The sequence below is a fragment of the Drosophila hydei genome, unplaced genomic scaffold, assembly GCF_003285905.1.
Source record: "Drosophila hydei strain 15085-1641.00,03,60 unplaced genomic scaffold, DhydRS2 tig00000149-arrow-pilon, whole genome shotgun sequence".
Taxonomy (NCBI): Eukaryota; Metazoa; Arthropoda; class Insecta; order Diptera; family Drosophilidae; genus Drosophila; species Drosophila hydei.
Genome location: NW_022045678.1, coordinates 2,097,652 through 2,114,487, shown reverse-complemented (window position 1 = coordinate 2,114,487; position 16,836 = coordinate 2,097,652). Strand labels below are relative to the sequence as shown.

General features: G+C 41.4%; 1 protein-coding gene across 1 annotated transcript; it reads left to right on the top strand.

Moving 5' to 3' along the window:
• The first annotated feature begins 581 nt into the window (after positions 1-581).
• Positions 582-1,275, top strand: LOC115482920. Its single transcript, XM_030223222.1, has 3 exons — positions 582-637; positions 700-921; positions 988-1,275. Exons 1-3 carry the CDS (start codon positions 626-628, stop codon positions 1,273-1,275), a joined length of 522 nt encoding a protein of 173 aa, XP_030079082.1. The 5' UTR covers positions 582-625.
• The last annotated feature ends 15,561 nt before the right edge of the window (positions 1,276-16,836 follow it).

Sequence of the window (16,836 nt, the reverse complement as noted above, 5' to 3'; positions counted from 1 at the left end):
AGCAGCAGCAGTGCCCATGCCCGCGGGGCAACAAAGCAATGCAGCCCATTTCCTAGACAACAACAATTGGTGCTTGGGCAAATCTCAGGCGACTCTCAAAAGTGGTCTGACTGGCTGCAGTGGAGCGTTGGCTTTTGGTGACTATCACTTTTCGCCTGTGCGGGTTACGGTTGACGGAAACAATCGCAGAACTCAAGTACGTGTAACAACCTTAACCCCAAAGCTTGCATAGGTCCAGATTGTGCCAGGAGGCAGACCAGAGCAGGGTGGGGCCACATTGTCTAAGCCCCTGAGGCCATTCACTTTGCCAGCAGCGAGTTAGAGAGAGAGAGCTACGAGATACTTGATACCCACTTGAACCCAATTTGTTGTTATAACATTTGCTTGGAAAAGCACAATGAAAATTATGCGATCCGAATGGTAATGCAATACTTTCTATTTCAATGTTATGGTTACATCAACTAAAGACCTGACCAATAGCATTGGGCAAATCTTTCACTTTTGGCCAACGCGATGCGACGGCTATGACTATAAAAGTCGACGGACTTATTGCAGCTACTCGTATTGCTTAACTGCTATTCGGCGCGTGTGGATCAAACTAATAAACACAATCTCAGCTCACAAAATGTGGTTACTTGTAAGTGTATCCAAAGCAAAGCGCTTTCCAGACAACAATATTAAGTTTTGAATCCTGCACAGCTTTTAGTCTGCGGCATGTCGCTTGCCTACGCCTCGCACTCCGCTGAGGGACACTATGAGGGCGGGAGTGGAGGAGGTGGTACGGGTATCGGCAGTGGCACGAGTATCGGAGACTATCACCACCAACATACTCCCACCACGTACTCGGAGACCTCGAAGCATGTACCAGTCCATGTCATTGAAAAGGTGCCATTGCCCATACCACATCCGGTGGCTATACAGGTGAGTCAATCGCAACTCTTTATGACAATTTGAATTTTTATTAAAAGTGCTTTCTGTATTTACAAGGTGCCGAATGTTATACGTCTGCAAATCCCAGAACCCTACGCTGTCCATGTGCCGGTGCAGCAGGAAATTCAAGTTCCAGTTTACAAAATAGTTCCCGAAATAACTGAACGTAAAATTCCGTACACTGTGGAGAAACCCTATCCCGTTGAAGTCGAAAAGCCTTACCCCGTCGAAGTGATCAAGCACATCAAAATTCCAGTGCCCAAACCATATCCTGTGCCCTATACCATTTACAAGCATGTCCTGCACAAGGACACGGCTGGTAAAAAGCCTTCACCAGGTGTTTAACTTAGTTCTAGAACTTATGGCAAGCTAATTTTTTGAGCCAGTATTAAAGACGATGTTATGTTGATGCAAATGGAAAATGTTTTTCTTCTTTTGTGGGTAAATTAAGTATTAAGTGTGATTGCAGATGATAGAAGATGATAGATGATAGATGATAGATGATAGATGATAGATGATAGATGATGATGATAGATGATGATTGATAGATGATAGATGATCGATTAGATGATGATATGATGATCGATGATAGATGATTGATGCTGCATCGATGATAGCTCATGCCAGTGCTCGATCCTGCTCTGCTCGCTGCTCGCTGCTCGCTTCTCGCTGCTGCTGCTCGCTGCTCGCTGCATGCTCGCTGCTCGCTGCTCGCTGCTCGCTGATCGCTGCTCGCTGCTCGCTGCTCGCTGCTCGCTGCTCGCTGCTCGCTGCTCGCTGCTCGCTGCTCGCTGCTCGCTGCTAGCTGCTCGCTGCTGCTCGCTGCTCGCTCTCGCTGCTCGCTGCTCGCTGCTCGCTGCTCGCTGCTCGCTGCTCGCTGCTCGCTGCTCGCTGCTCGCTGCTCGCTGCTCGCTGCTCGCTGCTCGCTGCTCGCTGCTCGCTGCTCGCTGCTCGCTGCTCGCTGCTCGCTGCTCGCTGCTCGCTGCTCGCTGCTCGCTGCTCGCTGCTCGCTGCTCGCTGCTCGCTGCTCGCTGCTCGCTGCTCGCTGCTCGCTGCTCGCTGCTCGCTGCTCGCTGCTCGCTGCTCGCTGCTCGCTGCTCGCTGCTCGCTGCTCGCTGCTCGCTGCTCGCTGCTCGCTGCTCGCTGCTCGCTGCTCGCTGCTCGCTGCTCGCTGCTCGCTGCTCGCTGCTCGCTGCTCGCTGCTCGCTGCTCGCTGCTCGCTGCTCGCTGCTCGCTGCTCGCTGCTCGCTGCTCGCTGCTCGCTGCTCGCTGCTCGCTGCTCGCTGCTGCTGCTCGCTGCTCGCTGCTGGCTGCTCGCTGCTCGCTGCTGGCTGCTCGCTGCTCGCTGCTCGCTGCTCGCTGCTCGCTGCTCGCTGCTCGCTGCTCGCTGCTCGCTGCTCGCTGCTCGCTGCTCGCTGCTCGCTGCTCGCTGCTCGCTGCTCGCTGCTCGCTGCTCGCTGCTCGCTGCTCGCTGCTCGCTGCTCGCTGCTCGCTGCTCGCTGCTCGCTGCTCGCTGCTCGCTGCTCGCTGCTCGCTGCTCGCTGCTCGCTGCTCGCTGCTCGCTGCTCGCTGCTCGCTGCTCGCTGCTCGCTGCTCGCTGCTCGCTGCTCGCTGCTCGCTGCTCGCTGCTCGCTGCTCGCTGCTCGCTGCTCGCTGCTCGCTGCTCGCTGCTCGCTGCTCGCTGCTCGCTGCTCGCTGCTCGCTGCTCGCTGCTCGCTGCTCGCTGCTCGCTGCTCGCTGCTCGCTGCTCGCTGCTCGCTGCTCGCTGCTCGCTGCTCGCTGCTCGCTGCTCGCCTGCCTCGCTCTCGCTGCTCGCTGCTCGCTCTCGCTGCTCGCTGCTCGCTGCATCGCTGCTCGCTGCTCGCTGCTCTCTGCTCGCTGCTCGCTGCTCGCTGCTCGCGCTCGCTGCTCGCTGCTCGCTGCTCGCTGCTCGCTGCTCGCTGCTCGCTGCTCCTTCTCGCTGCTCGCTGCTCGCTGCTCGCTGCTAGCTGCTAGCTGCTCGCTGCTCGCTGCTCGCTGCAGTGCTCGCTGCTCGCCTGCTCTCCTGCCTCGCTGCTCGCTGCTCGCTGCTCGCTGCTCGCTTGCTCGCTGCTCGCTGCTCGCTGCTCGCTGCTCGCTGCTCGCTGCTCGCTGCTCGCTGCGCTGCTCGCTGCTCGCTGCTCGCTGCTCGCTGCTCGCTGCTCGCTGCTCGCTGCTCGCTGCTCGCTGCTCGCTGCTCGCTGCTCGCTGCTCGCTGCTCGCTGCTCGCTGCTCGCTGCTCGCTGCTCCCTGCTCGCTGCTCGCTGCTCGCTGCTCGCTGCTCGCTGCTCGCTGCTCGCTGCTCGCTGCTCGCTGCTCGCTGCTCGCTGCTCGCTGCTCGCTGCTCGCTGCTCGCTGCTCGCTGCTCGCTGCTCGCTGCTCGCTGCTCGCTGCTCGCTGCTCGCTGCTCGCTGCTCGCTGCTCGCTGCTCGCTGCTCGCTGCTCGCTGCTCGCTGCTCGCTGCTCGCTGCTCGCTGCTCGCTGCTCGCTGCTCGCTGCTCGCTGCTCGCTGCTCGCTGCTCGCTGCTCGCTGCTCGCTGCTCGCTGCTCGCTGCTCGCTGCTCGCTGCTCGCTGCTCGCTGCTCGCTGCTCGCTGCTCGCTGCTCGCTGCTCGCTGCTCGCTGCTCGCTGCTCGCTGCTCGCTGCTCGCTGCTCGCTGCTCGCTGCTCGCTGCTCGCTGCTCGCTGCTCGCTCCTCGCTGCTCGCTGCTCGCTGCTCGCTGATCGCTGATCGCTGAGCTGAGTCTTCCCCTCTTTCCTATTCCCTTATATTAACCCCCAAAATCTCCCTCAAATTTAATATGGAAAAATATGGAACTTGAATATTCAGAAAAATTTATGGTTCACATCCTGGTTAGGTTATTTGCGTAAAAGCTTAGTTAACTAGTTGGGAGCTCAGCAAATTTGAAATGAAAAAATCCTTAAAAACTTGCGCCTAGTGCAATATTTCCCTTAAAATCCAATACTTCAACCCCAGCAAAGTCTCCAAAAGCTGCACAAGAAAGCTTCCCACAAAAAGCTGATATTTAACTGTAATTGTAAAGCTTTGACTATAAAATAGAGCTCTTCATAATAAGTGGACGCATTACCACAAAAGTGTGGCAAGTAACGGTAAGCACAAAGGTGCGTACATTCACACTCACACTTATACACACACTCTCTCGCTCTCTCACCCACACACCGACACATGTGCATACACGTGCTGCGTGCGCTTGTAAGTTCGTTAAACTTTGTTGAATCCACGCAGATTGACGCCCCGACTGTCAGAGCGACTGCCTCGTCCATGGTTACAGCTATGTTTCCCTTTAGCCGATGACGTGCTTGAAATGTGCGCACACTCAACCCCGACCTCATTCCCTCCCAGTCCCGTTGTGAGCCATCCAACCGGCTGGGAATGTGCAGCGATGTTAAATATCCCTCATATGTCCTTGATAGAGGAAATCGTTTATCGTCTCTAGCTCTCAGCAATTGTGCCAAGTTTTTCCATTGACAGTCAAATGGCAGCCAAAGCCATCATTGATTTTCATATGTTGCCTACTCGAAGGTGCACTCATGCTTTGTGCTCTAATCAATGCATCTGTCAGGCAATACAATCGTCAGATTGTCAGTCAGTCAGTTTAGTAATCCATCCGTCAGTCTATCAACCAGTCAGTGTCCAATTATTTATGCACTACTTGCTCGAAATGTATCCAATGCGTTGTTGCTCACGTTGTGTATACGCCATGTTTGTCTACGTGCTCTAAAGTTAAAGCTTCAATCAGAGGCACATGCGGGCACTTTACACACATACACAGACACGCTCTCTCAACATAATCTTCTGTATTTGCTAAGCGAATGAATTTCTTTTATAACCTTAAGAAATAGTACAAATTTGATCATGTTTCAAATGATAATATTATGCCACGTTTCAATTTACATTCCACGATTGATAAGCTCCAAGTTAAGGCAGCTAACAATAATAGCTCCAATCTTGCATTCTACAATCTTTATTTAGTAGGCAGCATTCATTGACAAAGTTAAGGATCAAATCAATGTTATTCAACAGCATATTCCATAGATATTGCTACATACTAGAGTTCAGTAAATGCCCTTAGAATATATATTTAAGATCGAATTAAGCTTATTCCCTCCAGCTATAATTATACATCATAGCTCAGCAAATTCAGCAACAGCTAATTTTTCCCAGAGCACATAGCTTATTGTCATTGACTTTGCCATCTCATAAAATATGCACAAATTGACATTTTCACATTTTCAGGTTTTCATATTTTACATATGCATCAGCTGGACATTTAATGATTTCAATGGTCATAATTCAATTGATTGTTGCATTCGTCCAATCGTTTGGAAAATTGCCTAATTGATTATTCAAATAATGGTAGCCCGAATAATACATTAATTTATGTGTGTGTGTGCGTAGTCAAATGTGTTCAAAATGGACAAAATGTGGCTTATATAATCAGACAGGAGCTTTCAGGTATGCCAAATAATGTGCAGATGGGCGGAAAGGCAACGAGAGCGATTGACCGAATGTAAATTATAGCAAGAAAATGTTCATGAACTTCACTGAATGGGAATTAACTTAATGAGGCGAGTTAACCTGAATTTAATTTTCAACGTTTTCTAAAAATATCAATGTAAGCAAAAAATATTAAAATTAAAATTATGAATGATGTTTAAACTGCACACGAAAATGTAATAACAAATATAGTTTTATATAAATTAATATTTAAACTAAAACAAAATGTTAAAAATATTTTTAAGAATTTTAAGGTCATTTATATTCGTAACTCAGTTTCTTCATGGTTCAATTAAAACTTAAGGTTTATTTATGCTCGGTATGGAAAACCAATATTATCTAACGCCAATGATTAACCTAACATGAATAGTTTGACCTTATTTCTTTAAAATTGGGTCTAAACAGTTCTTTATTGTTATCAAAATGAATTTGTTATGCCAATTTAAAAATAATAACATACGCCTGGCCTGGCAAAGTACAAATTGAGCTGTTGCCACATTTGGTATTACAAAGATCCCAAAGCGCTTAGCCAATGAGTTGGCAGCTCAAACCAAGTCGGGCAGGAAAATTTACAAGGCTAAGCTCACGGGATGATCAAAAAAACATACAAAAAAAATTTATATATATGTGTATAAATGAAAGATGCTGAATGCGGCACATGTTTGTTTGGCAAAAGTTTTTTACAGCGCAAATATTTCGTGGAATTAATTTAAGCTAATTGATTTTTATGCCAGAAGCTTTGCACGTGCCTCCATTGAAATTTATGTTCGCCTGGCAGGAAGCTGTCCGCCGACCCGCCTGTCCGCCAGTTCGCCTGCCTGTGTGCCTGCCTGATAGATAGATAAAAACAGGCAGTTGAAACGGATGCTTGCCAGTCAAATAGTCAAACATATCGACAGGCGGAGGTAGACAGACAAACAGACAGAGGGATATGCCTAAAGAGACAAGAGATAGAGAGAGCGAAAGAAAGAGACAGAACAGACAGAGAAGCGGAGAGTAGGACAAGATTGCGTTGGGTGCTGAGCTGTAATGAAATAAATTTCCTTTTCAGATATACACACTAACGATACACAGACACACACAGTGGCACACATGTGTCAACTGCCTTTGGCAGGTGGAGGGCGACCTGGCTCCGTGTCGTTTTGTCTGTGGCTGTGCTTGACTTTGATGAACTTCCTTGAGGATAGCATGGATATAAATAGCAGGACAGTGTGTGCCAAAAGTATGCTGCCAGCGAGCACTCAAACCCGTCCGAAACTGGCTCAGCACAGAATAAAACAAAAAAAAAATTAAAATAAAAACAAAATAAAATATCGCAAAAGTATTATTAACGGCAAATTAACTAATTGCTCAATGAGCGTTGAGCGTATTAATTATTATGGAAAAATTGCCAACATATTGTTATTTTTAAACATGTCAAAGCGAGCACCTACTCGACTCCTCGCCATGCCATACCACACCACGCCACGCCCCTCTCACATTCTACCCATTCGCCTAGATTTTAGATACTGTTCGTACGCGTCGGCTGCCTAATGAACTGTTAAGTGGTGTGGATCCAAAGAGTCCTTTGATGCCCAGCCCTGCTCCTCAGCAAAATTTGTATAAAAAGAGACTCTCACAAAATTATTGATTATTTAATTTTTGTTTCTCCTTTTACTGAATAGATACGATTTAGTACCCAGCGAGCATTTGCTTAACCAAAAAGTTTCCCATTTTCAAACGATTTGCGTTTTCTTTCCCTAATTAGTTTATAAACAAACTGTCGTTGTCATATGTCCCCCGAATCTGTTTTACAACAAACTTTCCTTTGTCAAATCTAACTAGTTTGCGAGTTGAATTAATGTGGATTTAAGGGCTTTATGTGAATTTAGCTTAAGTACTATGCACTTAATTGGGAATACGTTTAGTAAAACTTATGTTTGTGTGCGTAAATTAAAATAAGGTAAACTAAAAAGAAAAAAGATAATTAGCTTTGTCATTGTCGGAATTGGAATTGTCTCTTTTTTAGGCAGCTTGTTTGAAGGCGTAGTCAACTAAATAAAGTCTATATATATTCTCTAATTACGATCAACAGTCGAATCGATTTAGCCGTGTTGCTCTGCACGTCTGCTGGTATAAAAGCTTCTATTTCGATACTTATAATAGGTTATAATTGCTTGAGTTATAGTATGTATCAAATAATCGAAACCTTTTCTTGTTTACATGTAATGACATAGTTATTATTGGCTGGGTATAAAACAGCTTAAAGCAGTAATAAAAATCATATGTAACTCTTTACGCTTGCATTTTATATAGTAATCCATATATTTTCAGATCGAATTTGAGTCTAGAATGCAATATAAATAAATATAACATCATTAATAATAATTTAATAAAAATATATATATTTATTTATTTATTTAAAAATACTTTATGCAGCTCAGGTCAGTCAGGTCATAACTCTAGCTGCTTACCGACAAGCAAGTTTCCTCTTTCTTGAGCCACTTCCCCACCTCGAAAGCGGGCGTTATCCCATATTAACATTCAAGGTAAAGCCCTGCTAACTGACCACATTTATTCCACTGTCTCAGATTTCTATCAAGGTTAATTTTCGTTGTCTATCTACAGCAGCTCTCATTTAATAATTTTACTTATATATAAAATTAATAATAATAATAAACATAATATGTAAATGAAGTTTTTGTTATATATAAGAAATAAATTAATCAATTACTAGCCAATATTTATCTGATAAGCAGCTATGAGATTTTATTCATATAGTTGTTAGTTATCAGGATTATATATACAAAGTGCAGATGTTATATTCACTTATCGCTTTTCAATATTTGTAATTTAATTAGTCATAATTGCTTGTAGCTTGAACAGAGTAGTCCTTGCAAGCCCAGAGAGTAAAGTTCTTAGCCAATGATTGATAAGGATATACAAAGAACCTCTGACTTTATGCTGTTTGTAATTTGCTTGCTAACAGGTTATTTACAAACAACAATTTGTATCAGTAGAAGAAAGCTATATATAAATAAAGATCAGAGTAAAAAAACCATTTCGTAAGCTTCATTTAGTTTTTATGGATATAGAACCAAGACAAGTTTAAGCCTGACTTGCATCAGTGAAACCAATTGCCATTAGTATTTATATATAATTTTGAATAACACTACAGATACTAATATTTACTAAGGTCTATGCTCAGTATGGCTTGAGAGTGACTGAAGTTGTATTCCACATATGTTTTTATACCTTGTTTCTTCGAATAACTACTATAGACATGGTAGCTGCAGCAGCTCAGGTCACATATTTGCCATGTTTAAATCTCAGGAGAGAAAAGGCTGACGTAGCAACAACTAAAGAACTTTGCCATATTCCAATTATATATGTTCACTGTGGCTAGCTCAATGTACGGCCAACAGAAAATGCTGCGAATTTTATATGACCAATTGCGATACCAAACTGTCAGAGAGGCGTCCCAGTGCTGCGCCTGTGTGGCCATAAAAAGTAAAACTAAAAATAGCTGCGCTGCTGGTACTTGAAGCCAGAAACCAGATGCGACATAAAAATGTGCAAAAATATAAATCAATGGCGGCCAACTTGCCTAATCCCAAAGACAGGCGGCAAGACCAAAAATAACAACAAGAAGAAGAACGAGCAGAAGAGCAAGAAGAAGAACGGCAATAATAATGCCTAATGACAAATCCCCAGGCGCTAGTCAACAAGGGGCTGGGTAGGCCGGGCATGTCAAAGTGGTAGGCCATTAAAGTCATAAAAGTCGCGTGGACTAAATTAGAAAGAATTTCTTGTTGCTGTTGTGACTGGACCGCGGCTTTGCCTGGCGCGCTTATTTTTGATGTACATAATTTTAAATGACTTTCAGGAGACGACCTAAAACGGCATTCGGGTGTATACACACATCCACACACACATATACAGCCACAGCAGGCCGCTGGCTGGAAGCCCAAAGTAACAGATAAGATTAGACGCCCAAGACCAATGACAACAGGCGGCATTCGTCAAGATGGCGCAAGCGACAGAACGAGCGACACGAAGAGCAACAGGAGGAGAGGCACAACGAAGCAAGACGAGGCACGAAGGACGAGGGCGCGGACGCCAAAGGCTGAGGGCTCTTGGGAGACGCCACCACGCCCACTTTGAGTGTGCGCGCTCGTGTATGCCGTAAGCGAGTCAAGGTTAAGCCCCAAAATTGCTCAGCTGCCGTTGAAGGTAGCTCCACAGCTCCACAGCTCTGCAGCACACCGAGTCCTGTGGCGGGGTGATGCTAAACGTAGCAGAGATAAAATTTTCGGGCTTGGCGCGTGGCAAGGCGAACAGCTGGCTGCCTCGTAATGATTACGAGACTTGCTCTGCACAATAACCAAACAAAAAAAAAAAACAAATAAACCGAAAAGGTGCAGCTAAACACAGGCACAGCCTCTTGAGCTTGTGGAAAATATGCGTACACGGCCCAACGCCCATCAATTGGAAGCCCATCCCCGTTCCCATTCCCTTGCCCACTTGGCACTTTATCATTGGCACATCGTTGGAAAAGTTGGACAGTATTTATTGAAATTATGCCAAGAGAAAAGCGAAATTTCTTTTCACTGAACCAATAAAGTATAGCATTTACGATGCTGCCTAGAAGTAGACAATGATTTCGTGCCCTCCCCAACAGCAATGCGCTTTAATGAGCATGGAAATGGCTTACCCGTCGTATACTTATTATAATAAATACGTCATAAAATATAATGGATGTGCCGCAGCCGCCGGTTGATATATTTTTAATATGTAAATCTGGCAGCCGTTGGGCAAATTTTCACATTTAAGCGGAAAAATAAAACACAATAATGCCAAGCTTGAGCAATGGAATAGGAAGTCACGCCTAAGCTTATGTTTTGCTACTTGTACAGCTATTGAGCTTAACTTTAAAGTTAAAGCAGTCTTGAGCATTAAATTGAATTCATGGCACTATGAACACTAAATATTATATCTATCCATTAAGCTGTAAACCTGAACAACCGAGTGGAGCTCTTGGTCAGCATATGCAGCTATCTAGACTGACTTATTGCTTATTTTATTCTATTCTACAAGGTTTCAAGTTTCCTCTGCGGTTGTTGTGGTTATTGGTAGCCAGATTAGAAGCGAGCTTGCATTAGCTGCAAATCTCTCTTCGTATCCAGAGCTGTGACGCTGTAGGAATCACTAGATCCCTTTATATTACTAAGTTTCTCAAAAGTCCGTCAGCTCCAATCCCTCTTCATATCACTTGTCTTATGCAAAATTAAATAATTTTGATGTGGGACCACGCTATAGAGTCTTATAGGCAATGTGAGTCTTATTATTATTTTTCTATTATCGACATGTCATGTCTTAGTTCTGTAACGATGCCATTCTCCAGAGTACTTCCCTACTGTATCCCAGTCTATAATGCAACGTTTTATCAGGCTAATGTTAATTATATTTAATTAATCTTCCTGTTAGCTAACTTGCATTGTTAACCAGAAAATAGCATGCTCATATACATGCATTTCTCGGTATGTTTCTTGTTTCTGTTTTACAATTTTTACCTTGCTCCGAACTCTCTCGCTCGTTCCCAGAGTAGCGCCTAGCAACGTTACCATCACATGACAATTGATCAGCTATCTTGTTTCTAGGGATCCCAGCAATATATATGAAATGATTGACTCGAAGCCCGAGCACGATGTCATGGATTATTAGTCCTCATTGTCTCCACTGTCATCCTAATAGTAATCATCATAGACATGATCATTTTCATTATAGTTATCATGACCATGAGCATTATTGTTATTATTATTATTTTGGGAATCAGCTAAATAGCGATTTGGGAGAGTAAAACATTTTCGGGTAGTTGGGCAACTACATTTGTTCAAATATGAGCATTACATGACCGGCCTCCTCATTCGGGTCTCTTTATCTGCAATGTGTACGCCTATTCAACTGGACTGTGGGAAAGCACTCGATAGCTTATGACCATGGGGGATAATAAAAATACAGATAAGTTATATTTAGAGGAAAATATATGTTGATAGAAGAATTTTCCTAGTTTATCAGAATTAGAATTTTTAAAAATTATAAAATTATATATAAAAATAGACAAAAAAGGCCGACCGAGCTTATTGCCTTGATCAAAAGTGTATTTATACCATTTTGCCATTTGCCCGTTACAGCGTTATATATATCACTCTATACTATACATTAAAACTAAATATATATATATATATATATTCAATTTTGTTTATACATGTTTTATATAATTTATATTTTTTGTGATATTTTATGAATCTTATCAGAGCTTTAGTAACTTTTTCAAAATGTTCTTAAATTATTAAATATTTCAATCTGAGATAATGTTGTAAAGTTATTTCTGAATATATGTGACTTAAATATATTTCATGTATTTACATATTTTTGTTTTATATATTTATAATTTTTAATTGAAAATAAAGCGAAATTGAAGAGAAAACAAATAAATTTAGTTGAAGACATATCTGGAAAATAAAAACTATTTATTGCCAGCATTCAACAATTGCTTAAGTTCTGCTACGTTCAATTCTCTTTTCACACACGCTCATACACGGAAACACACATCCGTCCATTTGTTTTCGTATACATTTTTTCCTTGTTTTTTGCGGATTTCTGTAAGGAACACCCGTGGAGCGGCGTATAGCCAAAATCTGGCGCCACGTTGCTGTTGACTGTTGTCAAAAATGTGTCGGGTCCTTTCCATTTCCATTTTCATTTCAGTTTCAGTTTGTTTCTACTATCTCGCCACGTCTATAGAGACACCTTCCTCTCTCTCTCCACCTCGCCGCATTTGTGTCATTGTCTATGTCAGGCCGAGTTGCGTGCCAAAATAGAAAAATATATAAAAGCGTAATGTGCAAGTGAAAGTATATAAATCAAATGTATGTGGCAATATATATATATATATATATATATATATATAATATTTGCTATTATAATTTTGCAAGTATATACAGCTCTATATATATATATATATATATATATATATGTATCTATGTATATACACATGTTTATATTATGTGCGTGTGGCGCATGTAATGTCTACGTGTTTGCCATATTTAAATATTTTGTTAAATGAGGGACACATAAGAGCTTCACATCCCCATTTCAACCGCATCAAGGACCACCAATATGAAGTGCGGCATTATCATTTAGATATTTGCATATGATATATGTATCTGTATCTGAGTATATTCTCATGCATGTTTCCAATTGCGTATGTGTGTGTGTCTTTGTGTTTGCGTTGCGATGGAATTAAAAGGCAACCTTGAAAATGCCAGACACGTTTTCATATATTTGGCATAAGATAAATGTTTGACACACACACATGCACACACAGGTACACACCCTCACACATCACGTAGTCCCGGCTTGTGGCTTAAATATAGATGTTAAAGGTAAAGCACAGTTTTGTGGGTTTTTTTGTTGGTTGTTTGTGGGTTAGAACTTTGCAGTCTTTGGCAGTGAGCAATGCTGCCAATTTAACGTTTGAGCGGCTTTCCGAGTGCCTTTCATTAGTTTATTTAGGCAGAGAAACCATAAAAACAATTTATTTCAAATACATATATATATGTATGTATTTTATCCACTTGGTTAGAGTATTGAGATTTATAGATCTTTTCTTATGTCAATTGAAATTTTGCAATAAAACCCTAATAAAAAGACAAAAAACTTTTCACCTATAAACAATTGGTACTAATATGTTATATTAAAAGTAAATATATTTATTTTTATTTTTATTTTAAAATTTAAAATGTTGTTTAATAAATATATATATATATATATATATATATATATATAAATAATTTTGCTAAATTTAATTTTACAGTGAACTAATTTTATATACAAATTTCTTCTTATTGATATTTATTTAACACATTTCGTATTAAAAATATGGTTAGTTATAAGATTTGTCAATTTTTTTAAACATTGTCATAGAAGTCATAAAATGTATCATATTTTTAGTAATTTGATGAGAAATACTTAGGAATTTCCGATTTCTAAAATGTCAGTGAACCATTACAATTAGTAAACTCTTTACAATATCAGATATTAACTAAATTTGTTTTGCATTTCATAACAGAAAAATACCTAAGAATTTATGCTGTCTTAAAAGTTGAAAACGAAAAGCAATTTGATAGTTGTTCAATACGACATTTATTCAATTAGTATTAAACATTTTTTGAGATATAAACTAGCCGGCCTTTAAAATAAGTTAAGTTAAGAAACACTAGAAGCATTTTCAACTAAAAAAAATTATAAACTCTGTCTGCTATGAAAAATAAACAGTTCTTTAACGCTGTAAGCCATGAATTGAACCAATTCAAGCATGAAATTTCCTAATAAATTTCGTACAATGACCCGAACTTCAAATCAAGCGAACCGCATCGAGTATCGAAGCTTAACACATTTTTCTGCACTTGCTCGACTGTCTCCATCTTGGTGAAGTTTTTCTGCTGCTGCAGAGCATCAGATTTTCATCATACTTTCAATAGTTATTACCATCCGCTTTGTGGCTGCCAAACAGAATTCCTGGAAATATAAAGAGAAAATCTTGGCAAATGGCTTGCCATATTTTATGCCTGGCAGAAAACTTGCCGTCATTTTGGCTTTATGTTCTTAGCTCTTGATGACAACAAAAAAAGAAAATGCAGAAAAAACAAGAAAACCAAGAAAAATAAAACAAAAAACGTTTTCACTTTATTTTCTTTGTACGCTGTTCTTTGTGCACCGATTGCTGAGTATTGAGTCGTCTTCTTCCATTTGGGCCTGCGTCAGTGTGTAACTAATCAATGCTCATGATTTTTGCGGCCCGCTACAATGGGGCTGGCTGGCAGCGAAGCAGCAAATATAAACCACAGAAAAAGTTCTTTCCCTTTAAAAATGTTCTCGGCCGTCGTCGTCGTCGTCTGTTTTGTGTGTCCTTCAGTCCTGTGTGGGTTGATTGCGTAGCACTTTACCTTCATCAGCAGCCCCCAGCCGCTAACTTTCAGCCTCCAGTGAGCCAGTCAGCCGTTTCAACTATCAGCGCTGAGTAAAAATCGCTGATGCAAAGAGCAGAAGAAAAAAACGGAAAAATTTTCCACGGCTGCTGCTGCTGCTTCTGCTACTTCTGTTTCTGCTTTTTCTGTTGCAGCTGCCAAAAGGTTGTGTTCGTGACCTTTGCCATGGCGCTTTTCGTAGTTGTCGCCGCATTTTGCGCTTGGCATTCTTTGCCTTGCTGCTGATTTGGCAGCTCCATTCCATACCCATACCCATCTTTAAAAACACCCACGCACACTCCCACACATACACACACTCGCCTGCTAGTTACACGCTTGTTTTAGTACGTGCCAGAGCTGAGCCACTTGCCTGCACGCACATTTACTTCATATGTATATACATGACCAAATATATATACATTTTTATATAGACATACATATATATATACATGTATATGTATATACATATATATATGCTTATATCCACAATGTACTTGCCACTTGTTCAGCTGCCAGAACCAGCTCATAAATTGCATGTTGCGTATACGCAGCGTCGCCAAGCGCTAAAAAGTATGCTAGGTTTTTTCTTGCCTTGGCCATCAACTTGGCTTTTACAAGAATTTCCGTTGCAAATTTATAACTTTTTTATTGTTGGCATTGAAGTGTGAAAACGTTTAGAGCAGTTGAATAGTTGACTTTCAAATCAAGTGCCGAGGTCTTCAAATGGATAAGTCGTATAAGCTATAAGACTATAAGGTTCTACTTTAGACTTTAAAAAATATGTTTTAATAGGAGTGAAAAGAAAGAAAGAAAAATGTCTTAAAATTTATCAACCACTTGAATTTAGAGACAGTTTTGTGCTATATTTGATTTTCGAAATAATCAAATATATTAAAATACCCTGAAGTTGAGATACAGCGGAAGTTTTTAGAGTCTCTAAGTAGTAATGCAGTCAGAATATTTTATATTCATAAAACCAACTTATGTTATATTAATAAATTTTAAGCGAAATATCCTTAAAATAAATATATATTAATAATTAAAATGAGTTTCGTTTCCGCCAAACAAATATGGCTCAAAAAGTTGTAGTTTACCAACTAAATTATAAATAAATTTTATATAATATATATACTATAAATATATATATATCTATATGAAATACATATGCACCGGTCCTGCACAGGTGTTGTTCATATATTTAGTGCTCCGGTCAGCGTAGCTCTGTTGATTCGTTTCTGTTGGCCCTTTTCTGTGGTTTGCTGCTAACCGGTTTAACCTTTGCAAAACATGTTTTGCGTACATATATTATTGACATTTAATACGTGCGTGAGTTTTGGTAAACCACAATTTATTTTGCCCATAGCTGAAGCTGTGTGTCCTTGTGTGTCCAGCAGGCGACCTTCGGCCATAATTAAATTAACTTTTTTCTCTTTGTTTTGTGTTGAATAACAATTGGATAATTTATTGTGTCAGCAGTAGTTGGGCCAACCTTGTGCAACGAAAACGGTTTGCCAAAATTGCTTTTTTGCTATTTACAATTTGAAAATTGGGAATTGGCAATGGACAATTGGCAAATTCCGTTGATTGTAAATCAAGTGGCTAACAGCTGCTGCTATCTGCTCTGAGCTTAAAGACAAATGTCACATGCAGACGGCAGAGAACATTTTACTTTGCCTCCTTGAACTGATGGACGACAATTCGATTCAATTCGATCACCTGCTGACACAGGTCAACCGCAAAATTGATTTCCTAATTGTTGCTGAAGAGCTGTTGTCTTTGGTCTTATATGTGGCTTGAAATGGAAAGGATTTGCATGCACAATTGATGATTGATTTCAGCTTCAAATTGCTTGCCAAATCGACTTTGAATTGAAGCCTTGGCTGCTGTTGATCCATTTGGTGTTAGGCAAAGCCTCACTAGTCATTGCATCATCAGCAAGGCGACAACAGTAGTAAATACCTTTGGCATTGTCCTGTGGACTCATTTGGGGCTTTTGTTGCGTCCTTCACTGTGGCATATTTCGGGCTGCCTCGGCTATACTTTATGGGCATTACGCGGCTGGATTCTGCCTCTGATAATTGATATTAAGCCGAAACGAGCGCAACGGGAGTTCGAGCCAGTGGCAAAAATAAACAAAGTTATTTTCAGCGTGCGGATTTTCACAGTTGCGTGTGCAAATGCTTAATAATATTTTTTTACGAGCGCTGGCGCCATCAAAAACTAATGTTTTGACTCACACATAGACGTAGAACGTACAGATCTGTCAACAAGAATAAACCATGTGAACAAGCTTGCTTGACAGACTATATATCCTGCAAAGCTAACATATATTTAGTTATAGAGCAGCCCTAAACCTGCA

Bases quoted from the DNA above. Each gene is read 5' to 3' on its own strand.
- LOC115482920 (XM_030223222.1), top strand. The intron at 922-987 runs GTGAGTCAATCG...TGTATTTACAAG, and splicing joins CACATCCGGTGGCTATACAG to GTGCCGAATGTTATACGTCT.